The 12,582-nt window shown below is 38.6% G+C and overlaps 1 protein-coding gene across 1 annotated transcript in view; it reads right to left on the bottom strand.

Moving 5' to 3' along the window:
• Positions 1 to 12,582, bottom strand: part of BVES (blood vessel epicardial substance) — a 53,713-nt gene that overhangs the window by 40,171 nt on the left and 960 nt on the right. The window contains exons 2-4 of the mRNA XM_007940849.1: positions 5,035 to 5,159; positions 1,503 to 1,690; positions 641 to 749 (exon numbers count right to left, since the gene is read on the bottom strand). Of these exons, the coding sequence (XP_007939040.1) occupies positions 641 to 749; positions 1,503 to 1,690; positions 5,035 to 5,159 (422 nt within the window). The remainder of the gene's footprint in view (positions 1 to 640; positions 750 to 1,502; positions 1,691 to 5,034; positions 5,160 to 12,582) is intronic.

The following is a 12,582-nucleotide window of genomic DNA, read 5'->3' as shown; positions in this document are numbered from 1 at the left end:
TTCCAGTGATATATCAGACAGTGTTTCACTACTATTCATAAGGTTTTCAGTGGCCAATTTTTTCAGAAATAGATGGCCCTGTCCTTCTTCCCAGTCTGTCTCTGTCTGCAAACTATGCTGAAACTTGTCCCTGCTGGTATCTGAAATACCGGTGGCATAGCTTCCAGCCTCATAACAACATGCAAGCCACCAACTACAGTACAATAAACTAACAGACAAGTGGTGGGTAATATTAATACTAAAACCAAACCAAATTCACTGCCGTAGAGTCGAACCTGACTCATAGCAACCCCTCCTTGGGTTTCTGATGCAGTATCACTATGGAAGTAGATTGCCCAATCTTCCTTCCGAGAAGTGGCTGGTGGGTTTGAACTGCCAGCCTTCTGATTAGCAGTCAAATGCCTTAGGCACTATGCTACCAGAGCTACTATGGTCAAATTAGGATATATCTTTCTAAGTCTTTTTTTATACACATATAGACATTATTTTAAGTTTTTTTAATGGGATAATAGAAGATATACTATTTAGTAAGTTTAGTAAGTTCTTTTTCAATAACTCATGGCTACTTTTTATTAATATTCTCTAGATTTTGAACAAGATATGAATTCATTTAAATCTTAAATATCATACCAAAACATACCTGGAATTTTTCATCTTTGTGCATCTGAGTTGATCTAAATTCAGGAGAATCTATAAAGGCACAGGGGTAAATGTTATGCAGAAAATGTCCTCGATAGGAGACCTTCATTCTGGTAACAGAAATGAATGTTAATAATATACGCAAAACATTTCATAAATAACATGACAATCCTTAAAATCTTCCATCTTTGTGGTTTGTATTTTACATTAAAGTTTTAAGGATCCCAAAGATGACTGACATAATTAAAAAGCACTTTACAAAGGATACATATTTCTTTAAAAAATAATATAAAAAAAGGAAAATAAAAGAAGAGACAGCATCCACCATTGAACCAGACATATGCCTTCCAACTAACTTGTTTGACTCAACGGTTATCATTTCTATTACACAGGAATGATGATACAATTTATTATTCAAACTGGGATACTTTTGAGAAAGAAAACAGTGGGATATATAATTATGCTAGAATCACAGACATACACTTAGGTTCTCCCCAAAAAATTGATATTCCTGCCACCACCCCCACCAAAATAATGTTCAGAAGCTTATTCAATTTTAATGCCTACTTTAAATCTTCTTTAATTTTGACTCATTAACTTGAAAAAGAAAAGGTTAAAAAAAACAAAGTTAAAATACTCACAATTGAAAATCCTGATATCGACAAGATTCAGAGCGGTAAACTCTAGTATGTTGCTCTATAGCATAACTTCAAAAAGTAGTTGTGAAATGAAATTTCACCAACAACAAACTCTATGACCATCTCCTCCATTAGCTGGCAATATTCCCTCCCATTCATTCCTACCCAAAGGCTATGATGAGATTAAAGGCAAACTGGGAATTTCAATTTTCACAGAACACTTACTTTCCTTTCAGAAGAATACTCAGGCGGTCATCAACAGAAGTTTTGTCCTCTATAGCGTAAGTCTGACCCTTTTTCAATGTTTGGATCATACAAAACTGTCCAGTTAATCTTCTGAACAAATCTGGAGACACACGTAGTGGTTCAAACAATCGCCGGTAGATGCCACTGAGTTCCTTTTCGATCTTTACCTGAAATACAGTAATGAAGAGATGCTGTGTTAATGCAGTACCAAAACACTGACTTCTGTAGTCACAACACAACTTTAAGGATAAACAAAACTTTGATGCATACTATCACCTTTCTGTATTAGGTACACTGAATCTTTCACAGAGATTAAGTGGTGATACACATTTCTACTCTAGATTCTAAAAGGGCATTTTTGCAGTTAAACTCTAAGAGCATATGGAAAAGATTTGCACTATTAACCACACTCTTTCTATGGGCTATAAAGCAACTGCTGAGGTTTTAAATGTTGTCTTGGCATTCACCTTCCCAATCTTAGCACTCTCTACAAACAATACAAAATGTTTTCATGTTTAAAAACCTTTCATATCACAAGAAAAGATATTATGCAACATAAAAAAAGAAAAGAGATTACATTAACTTTTAAATATTATAGCAAGATGACAAAACAGAAATCAATGTGGAAAGAAATTAATGAAAACAAGAATACACTGATCATTGTATCTCCAATACAGGAAAACAAATATTCGTATCTGCAATAATTGCTTCTCATTTATTTATTCTCAAGCAAAGAGAAGGGAAAAAGAAAGATGTAAAGTTTCAGTGGAGCACTTCCATCCTAAACCTGTAATGCACTCTGCAGACTGAAGAACCCACTGGTGAATAAGTCTGGCTACAGGAGGAAAAGAAAAGCAGTGTTGCTTAATCACCTCTGGTCAGATTCTCTCATTAGGTTACATTCCCTCATTGGCCCCCTCTTAGTCATGCTAATTGTGAGGATGGAAAACTGTACTGGACAGTGAATGAACTCTGGGGTTCAGATCAAAGGGTCATGTGTCCCAGTGAAATCTACAGCAGGCACATTATGAAGCTCATACACCGAGATCACGAGAGCTACTCAGACATCACTCGCATTTGCAATGCTCTTGTCCTGCTGCTCTATTTTAATGAAGAGCTAGTGTTTACATTTTTTTTAAAAGTAGGTTTATAGTCCACAAAGAAATAAAAGCACAGATACTAAGTGATTTACCTACTTGGTACTACCATCACATCAGCAACATCTAAATCTTATGTTTTGGGGTTTCAGCAAGTTCTGCAAGTCAGGACTGTAATCCTCATTATTATCATCTACCCATCCCACTCAAGAGCTCCTATAATGAGCTTTTAAAGTCATTTATTCACACATGAGCCTTTCTTCTAGCATGCACACGAGCCAGTGTGGCACAGTAATGAACACATGAACTGAGCAATCAATTGACTTGTATTTATAATCTGGTCATCCAGCAAATCTCAGCTCAAGTCCCAGTTCTTACATGAGTCCTTTTTGTTCTTCTTCTCCTCTTGGAAAGCTTCCACTTATCAAATCCTTTATTAAACATCTACTATGTACAGTATAGTGCCTAAGGCAGTTGACTGCTAACCAGAAGGCTGGCGGTTCAAACCCACCAGCCACTCCTGGGAAAGAAGATGTGGCAATCTACTTCTGTAGTAGTATCCCCTTGGAAACCAAGGAAGGGTCACTACGAGTCAGATCCAACTTGATGGCAGTGAGTTTGGTTTGGTTTTGGATGAGCCAGTTGGGAGCGCTGGTGGCGTAGTGCCTAAGGCATGTGACTGCTAACCAGAAAGCTAGCAGTTCAAACTCACCAGCCACTCCTTGGAAGGAAGATCGGGCAATCTACTTCTGTAGTGATACCGCCTCAGAAACCCAAGGAAGGGTCACTATAAGTTGGATCCGACTTCATGGCAGTGAGTGTTTTTTTTTTGTTTTGTTTTGTTTTTTGATGTGCCCCTTATGGTTGATAGGAAGAGGGATCCATTAGGATGATAGACCATACTATTTTCCCAGTTATTTGTTGCCTCTATCCCATGTAAGAGGATTACACATCCCTTCATTCCTCCTCCCCATTGTCTGTTTTGGCTATGTCAAGTCCTGTAGTGGATTGAATAGTAGCCCTCATAAGGACACCTAACTCCCAGCACTGGTGGCCTTATAAGAGAAAGGAAATAGATGAGCGACACAGAGAGACATAAGGAAGGTCATATGAAGGGAGGCACAGATGGTAGTTCTGCTGCCATAAGCCAAAGAACATCTGGAGCCACTAAAAGCTGGAACAGGAAAGGAAGGGTTCTCCCCTAGAGCCTTTGGAGGGAAAGTGGCACTGCCAACACCTTGATTTCGGACTTCTGGCTTCTAGAACTGTGAAAGGATAAATCTCTGTTGTTTCAAGCATACTTTGTTATAGCAGATCTAGGAAACTATGCAACTTTCTTCGGCCAGTGAATTGTGAGAGGTGATACATGCCACTTTTAAGGAAAATTTTAAGAAGCCCTGGATGTTTCTCTTTGTTCTCTTGTATTTTTCTCTCTGCCGTGAACACGATGCAAGTCCAAAACAGAACCTGCTATTCGGCATAGACCTTGAAATGAAAAGACAGGTAGAACAAAAACACAGCTGACATACAGCTGCCAGAGTTGACATGTAAGGTGAGAAAAAAAACTGTTGCTATTCTGAGTCACTATTTTCAACTTGTTTATTACACAGCATAAGTTAAGGAAAACTGACTAGCAAGCAAAACAGACATGGTTACTATGTTTGAGGAAGTTACAACCTAGTGGAATGCCCATTGCAAATATCATCTAAATCATGAATATTATAATTCCCTGTGAGGTGTCTTGTTTCTAATAGGTATGGTCTTGAATACAAGACTAGGGCAAGCATATAATTTACTTTACTGAATGTTTGTACTTAGCACAGTAGATAAACTTGCATGGAATGACTGCTAGAAGCCCTGCTATTGTCTGACTCTATTTACATCTTTTTTTTTTTCCTTGTATCATCTAAGAAACACAACAAACTAAATCAGAGTTGAAAAGAACAAGCTAAATGTTGTTTTTGTAACAATCCACTAAAAATGACGATTTCCTTAAATGAAGATGTTGAGCATAAAAAAAATATATAGTCATTACATCAGAAGACAGCAAGAAAATTATTAGTATGCTTATGGAAGTTGCCTTTTAGTAATTAATTTTATAGCTAGACAAAGATATTCTCAAGTGACATTTAAATATCAATAAACAAATAAATCACATTATATGACTAAAAAGAGAAGCTACTGTTCATGTTCTCTCACGTCTAAATTGTTCTAACGATTAAAAACAAAAATAAAAAACATGCTTGTAGAATAATTTTCATGGTATTCAAATGTCCCGCTTTCAGGTACATATAAACAGAAAGTCTAATGTTGAGATAAATTATAATAAAGGGACTAAAATGTTAGGTGTTTATTCTCAAGTTTAAGCAAGATACTTTTACAATATTTTTAGCTTATTAATTTTTAGCAATTACCGGTCTTTTCTTGTACAAAAGATATGAAAGATGCAAAATGTTGACACCCAAGAACACAGAATTCCAGATCATTATATCCAAGGCACATCGGTAGAGAGTGGCCCAGATGATATAAAAGGTGCATCCTGTTGAACAACAAATGAACATGTTAATGTCTAGAATACTGCATCAGCAAGTACCTGAATAGATGTGTTATCCTCCATGTATAAAATAAATCAAACACATTTTTGAAAATACTTAAGCATTACAAAAACCAAACATCACACCAAGTTCCTTTTTGGTTTTTATCTGATAAGAGAAAAAAACGTGCTTTGTTGCAGAAAATTTAAGTATGGAAAAAATGTTTTTTAAAAGGGAGAAATGTAATTCCATGTGATAAAGACAACTGTCATTGCCATTTAGTACTTCCTAAGAGTTTATGCATTTTTACCTGGTGGCAAATATATTGCACATATAATTTTATTTTTATTTATTTTTAACATTTAATTGTGATTTAGATGAAAGTTTACAGAGCAAACTGGTTTACCATTCAACAATTCACACACATTTTATTTTGTGACATTGATTGCAATCCCCAAAATGTAAAAGCACTCTTGCCACTGCCTCCCTGTGTTTCCTGTTTCCATTTGTCCTTCTCTCCTATTGCTTCCTGCCTTCTGAGCTTTACCTCTGGGCAAAGGCAGTCCTTTTGGTTCATATGGCTGGTCAGTCTAAGGGGAGTGAACCTCCCTGTGTTACTGTTAACCTTATAGATCTATCATTTGGCTGAAAGTTCAGCTCCAGGGGTGAGTTCAGTTTCGGGCCTGAAAGGTGGCTAAGGGCCATAGTCTCAGGGTGTTACAGGAGCAGTCAAGGGAAACGCTAACACCAAGCAGGATGGTGAAAAAAGGAAGGACTTTATTTCTGTGTGCTAGCACAGACTCAGTGGGTTCACATCCAGAGACTGAGCCCCGAAGGCCACATGGGGCTTTTATGGAGCTCTTCTCCTGGGGTATTTGGGGTAAAAGGGTGATTGGTCACCTGAAAAAAGAGCACCTGCAGCTAGCAGTTTTTACAGAAGTTAAACGTGCCTGAGCAGAAGTGAGGAGGAGGAGTATGGGCAGAGGAAGAAGGGAGGGGGAACAGGGCAGAGGAATTTTCCACTCTCTATACATGGTTGTTTAAGCCGGCCCGAGCCGGATGTCTTTGGCCTCACAAGTTGTTTCACTGCTCAAGAGATTTCCCTATTTAGGTTGGGCAAAGGTTATAATTCCTTCATTTCCTTCTCCTGCTTCAAGGGGGTTCCACCAGTCTCCATCAGACCAGTAAGCCCAGTCTTTTTTATTATTTTGAGTTTTGTTCCACAATTTTCACCCTCTCTATCCAGGACTTCCTACTGTGATCCCTTTCAGAGTGGTCAGCAGTGGTAGCAGGGCACCATCTAGTTCTTCTGCTATCAGGATCATGGAGGCTAGGGTTCACGTGGTCTCTGAGTCCTCTGGACTAAATGTTTTATTGTGTCTTTGATTTTCTTCACTCTTCTTTCCTCCTCATGGGGAAAGACAGAGAGTTGCACATTAGACAGCTACTCACAAGCTTTTAAGACCCCAGTCACTACTCACCAAAATAGGATGGAGAACACTGTCTTTGTGGACACAATTGATTGGTGTCTCCTGAGACTATGGTACTAAGCCCCAGGTCCAGCAACTCACTCCTTCAAGGTGTATGGTTATGGCTAAGTTTTCATAACTTTGCCCCCTGTATGCTCTACTATATTCATGGGTATTTTTGCAGCACATGCAAATATATACTTAGAAATATCTCTGTCAAACCTATGTATATATTGTGGTTGTATTCCATTTGTCTTTCCCCTCCTTTCAGTTTGAATGCCTATCTATGTATCTACTCGTAGATTACTGTTATTACAGGACTGTGTATGTAATACTATTTACCTTTGCTGCCTTTAACTCTTATGCTCCTCCCAGTGTCTTCTATTGCCTTGATCATTTTGTGCTGAATTCCCCCTTATTAGATATTGTCCTTCACTTTACCCAAGTTAATACGTATCTACCTTCCAGTAAGTGAGGGAACTCTGGTGGTGCTGTGGTTAAAGCACTGGGTTGCTAACCAAAGATTGGCAGTTCAAACCTACCAGCCACTCTGCAAGAGAAATATGAGGCACTCTGCTTCTGTAAAGATTTTCAGCCTTGGAAACCCTATGGGGGCAGTTCTACTCTGTCCTATAGGGTCACTATCAGTTGGTATCAACTCAATGGCAATGGGTTTCATTTGGTTTTCTAGTTAAGCGATTTACCTGCTATTCTACTTCCACCCTGGTAGCTGTCAAAGAATGTTCCTTTGTATGTGTGTAAATCCTTTCTTGCCTTTTTACAGTAGTCATCTCATACAATATTTGTCCTTTTGTGATTAACTAATTTCATTCAGCATAATGTCCTCTAGGTTCATCCATGTTATGAGGTGTTTCACAGATTCATTATTCATTCATTGTATAGTATTCCATTGTATTTATGTACCATGGCTTGTTTATCGATTTACCTGTGGGTGGACACTTAGGTTGTTTCCATTTATTGGCTACTGTGAATAGTGTTGCAATAAGCCTGGATGTGCATGTATCTATTCATGTCACAGCTCTTATTTCTCTGGGATATATAACTAGTAGTGAGATTGCTGGATCATATGGTATTTCTACTTCCAATTTTTTAAGGATGCAGAATGCAGTATACCATTGCTGATGTCAGATGGGGCTTGTCTAAAAGCAAAGAATACCAGAAAGATGTTTACCTGTGTTTTATTGACTATGCAAAGGCATTCAACTGTGCAGATCATAATAAATTATGGATAACACTGCAAAGAATGTGAATTGCAGAACACTTAATTGAGCTCATGAGGACCCATACATACAAAAAGAGGCAGTTGCTTGAACAGAACAAGGGGATACTGCATGGATTAAAATCAGGAAAGGTGCACACAGTTGCATCTTTTCATCACACTTTTCAATTTATATAAAACCAAAAGAACAAAATCAATGCTGTTGAGTTGATTCAACTCATAGCGACCCCTTGTTGGGTTTCTGAGGCAATATCTCTACGGAAGTAGACTGCCCACTCTTCCTTCCAAGGAGTGGCTGGTGGGTTTGAAACACCAGCCTTCCAGTTAGCAGTCAAACACCTTAGGCACTATGCCATGAGAGCTCCCTTCAATTTGTATAGCGAACTAATAATCTAAGAAGCTGGACTATGGAGAAGAAAGTGGCATTAGGACTGAAAGAATACTCATTAACACCCTGTGACACATGACAGAACTTCACATGTTGAAAACAAAGAGGACTAGAAAACACTTACTGATGAAAATTAAAGACTATATATCTTTCAGTATGGATTACATCTCAACTTTAAAAAAAAAGAAAAAAAAAAAAAAAAAACCCTTCACAACTGGACCAATAAGCAACATCATTATAAATGGAGAAAATATTGAAGTTGTCAAAGATTTCCTTCTACTTAGACCCACAATGAATACCCACAAAAGCGGCAGTCAAAAAATCAAATAACATACTGTACTGGGCAGATGTGCTGCAAAAGATCTCTTTAAAGTTAAAGAGCAAAGATGTCACTTTGAAGACTAAGGTGTACCTGACCCAAGAAATGGTATTTTCAATCTCCTCATATGCATACGAAAGTTGGACAATGAATTAGGAAGACCAAAGAAGAATTGACATCCTTGAATTATGGTGTTGGCAAAAAATATAGAATATATCATGGACTGCCAGAAGAACAAACAAATCTCTCTTGGAAAAAGTACCACTGGAATACTCCATAGAAGCAAGGATGGCAAGACTCTGTCTCTTGTCCTTTGGTCATGTAATCAAGAGGGGCCCATCCCTGGAGAAGGACATGCTTGGTAAAGTAAAGGATCAGTGAAAAAGAGGAAGATCCTCAACAAGATGGGCTGACACAGCGGCTGCAACAATGGGCTCAAACACAGCAATGATTGTGAGGATGGCACAGGATGAGGAAGTGTTAAATTTATACACAGGTCGTTGCTCTGATTCACTGAGTCAAAACCAAGTCTAGGCAGCTAATACCAATTTCCACAGTGGTTGCAGCACAGTCCCACTAACAGTGTATACAGTTTCCAGTCTCTCCACACTCCTGCCAACATTTTTATTAACTTTGCTATTAATGTTGGGGTGCTGTTTTGATTTGCATCTCTCTAATGGCTAGCATTTCTTCATGTGTTTGTTGGCCTCCTGAATGTCTTCTTTGGTGAGGCATCCATTCATAAAAGGTAAAGGAAAAGGAAGTAAAAAGAAACAAAGGGAAAGAAAAGGGAAGAGCTAAGAAGAAAGATAAAACGGAGAAGAAAGCAGCCCTGGCAGTGGCAGGCGCATGTACCAGCCACCCGGTGGGTGGGGATGGGAGGAGCATGTCTCTGGTTACCAGGTGGTTGTACAAGATAAGGAAGAAGATCACATCTCTCTGATCACTAATCACTGATGTAGGTGCTGGTGTATTCCTGGGTGAGTGGAGCTGGTTATCTGGTTCCTGCTCCAGTGGAAACACTGCTTGCAATAACCAAAAATGGCTACATGCTGTTGGCAGTTTACCACTCCATATGCCTCCTTGTTCTCTGTCTTCATTCAGTCACTTTCTCTCAACAGTATTTGATGTACTTCTTAATCCGTTTATCTGAAGCTCTGGGTGCCAAGATTGTCATCCATATCCATTTCACCTGGTTTCCTGAGTCTTTTTTCTGTAGTGGGTCTGGTAGTATATCTGTCTAGGCCACCATCTTGGATCTTCTCTTGTGTATATAATTTTAAAACCTAATTTTTTACTTATTGCAGTTATTTTCCCATTTCATTAAAACTCTTTGTAAGCATAGTTTTTTTATTAATTGTGATTTGGGTGAAAGTTTACAGAGCAAATTCACTTTCCATACAGCAGTTCACACACACATTGTCTCATGACATTGACCACAGTTTACCCCAATGCAACAGCTCACCTCCCACTTCCTCCCACAGTTACCTCTTCCCTGTGTGTATCCCTCCATGCATTCCTGCCTCCTGAGCTGTATCCCTGTGCATAAAAAGTCTTTCTTTCTCCCATGATTGTTCTCTCCAAGGAGTGTATCTACCTGAGGTAAATGTTCAACTCATATGCCTCTTTTGTTTGGCTGGAAGCCACAGGTGTGGGTTCAATTCCAGACCTGAAGGGCAGCTAGGGGCCTAGTCTCAGTGGTTGTACCAGGCTCAATCAGACCAGCAAAACTGGTCCCCCCTTTTTTTTTCCAATGATTTTGAGTTTTGTTCCACATCGTTCTCCCTGTCTATCCAGGATCTCCTACATAGATCCCCCTCCAAGTGGTTGACAGTGGTAGCCAGGCACCATCTAGTTCTTCTGGTCTCATAGTCATATAGGCTGCGGATCACATGGTGTACCAGTCACTAGAACTAATTGTTTCCATGAATCTCTGGTTTACTTCATTCTTCTTTGTAAGCATAGTTTTTAATGACTGCAATTTATTAAACCAAAATTTATTTAAACTTCCTCCTACTGTTGAGTAGATGAGAGTTTTGGGGTGTAAGTTTTGGTAATATAAGTAGCAATGACATTTTGTCCCTAAAAATTGATCTGTATTTCTGATTGCTTACTTAGTGTGGATTCCCTAAAATCAAGGTTAATAAACTTCATAGTTTTTAATGACATTGAAGTTTTTTTTTTCCTCAAAAGTTTATACATATTTGCAATCCTACTTGTAGGGAATGCTAGCATCAAGTTGTCAATATTACAAAATTTGAAAGCTTTTATTTGATAGTGAGAAGTTATGTATTTTGCATTTCCATAATTATTGGTAAAGTGGAATATTTTACAAAAATGTATTAGCCATCTGAATTTTTCACTTGGTGATTATTCATTTATCTGTGGGAATCTTTCTCCTTTTCCTTATTGATTCTCTTACTTTAGACAAAATATCTCAGTTTCTTTTGATCAAGTTTATGGAGAGAGTTAATATGTATTTTTAATTTAAAATAAACTGTCAACATGATACAAATACATCAATGACACACACAAATGTATAAATGCTAACTATTCATGTGTAATTTTTTATTTCATCAGAATGATTTGGGATATCTGAATGATTTGAGACACCTGAAGAATGGCTCAAAATGTAAAAATTGCAATGTTCTTTAAATAATACTTTATAGCAAATATTTAAGGAAATTTAAATACTATTACCTAAAGAAGACAGGGTAGTAAAAGTTAAGGACTGAGTGGGCAGGTAGAGGACCTGAATTATAGTCCTACTTCCGTCATTTCCCTCAGTCTTAACTTGTCTGTGCCTCAGTTTCCCCATTTGTAGAATGGAATAGATGATCTCCCTGGTTCATTCAATCTTTAAAATCCTGTTTTAAAATGTGTCATTTGATTTTGCATTTTGATATAGTGCTCTTTTCTGTCTCATTCAATACCTTGCTCCTCCTAGGGCAATCTCTACTTTACTCAGAGGTTGTTGTTGTTGTTGTTATGTGCCATCGAGTCGGACCCAACTCTTAGTGACCCCTCCTTGGGTTTCCGAGGCAGTATCACTATGGAAGTAGATTGCCCAACCTTCCTTCCGAGGAGTGGCTGGTGGGTTTGAACTGCCAGACTTCTGGTTAGCAGTCAGGTGCCTTAGGCACTACGCTACCAGAGCTCAGAGGTAGCATAGTTATATCCAAGTTGAAATCCAGTCAACATCAGTTCCTACACCCCAAGCCAACATCCTACAGCCAGCCAGTCTTTGAGTCCTACTATTCTAATCCGGAACAATTCTCCAATCCATCCCTCATCCTCTCACTGCAAAAGTTCTCTACCTTATCATCTTTGGCTTGGACAAATGAAGAAGTCTCTTAACTGGATGCCCTGCCTCTAACTTCACATTCCATCCACTGCAGCTCTCACCCTCCAACCTGGTACTTCTCCAAACTTTCCTTGACACTCCAGCCAGTTACCTGCCTAGAGTATTAATGAATGCATACCATTTATTTTCTTAAAAAAACAAGAGGAAAAGTCTACATTCCTTAGCATGCCACAGAAGTCCCACAAGCTGCCTTCTAGCTATCTTCCAGCAATTTCTCTACCACTATTCCTTCCTACTTCTCATATATTTGAGGCATAATGACCTGTTCTTCATTCCCTCCAATATGCTAAATTTTCCTCCTCCTCTGTGCCCTGTGCCTGGAGTGCTGCACACACTCACATTTGGAAAAATCCCGCTCATCTTCAAAAACCTAGTCCCAATGTCCTCTCCTCAGCGGGACCTTGTTCCACCTTCCTACTAAACCTCTCACCCTATCTGTTTTCCCTAACACTATGTGCCACACCTGCATCACAGCACCTAACATGTCATACTGTTGTTACTGCCTACCCGTTTCTCTTCTGGCCACCATAAAAGTGTCTTTCTCAAGGACAGATATCACCTTCTTCAATATCTGTCTGACACATTACAAGTGCTCAAAAACACACCTGAATAAATAGGTCATCAGGGAAATAATCACACAGAGAGTAA

The sequence above is a fragment of the Orycteropus afer genome, unplaced genomic scaffold, assembly GCF_000298275.1.
Source record: "Orycteropus afer afer isolate SDZICR_OR568_19922 unplaced genomic scaffold, OryAfe1.0 scaffold00072, whole genome shotgun sequence".
Taxonomy (NCBI): domain Eukaryota; kingdom Metazoa; phylum Chordata; class Mammalia; order Tubulidentata; family Orycteropodidae; genus Orycteropus; species Orycteropus afer.
The sequence above is the reverse complement of the archived record's forward strand: the minus strand, read 5'-3'. Positions and strand labels throughout refer to the sequence as shown.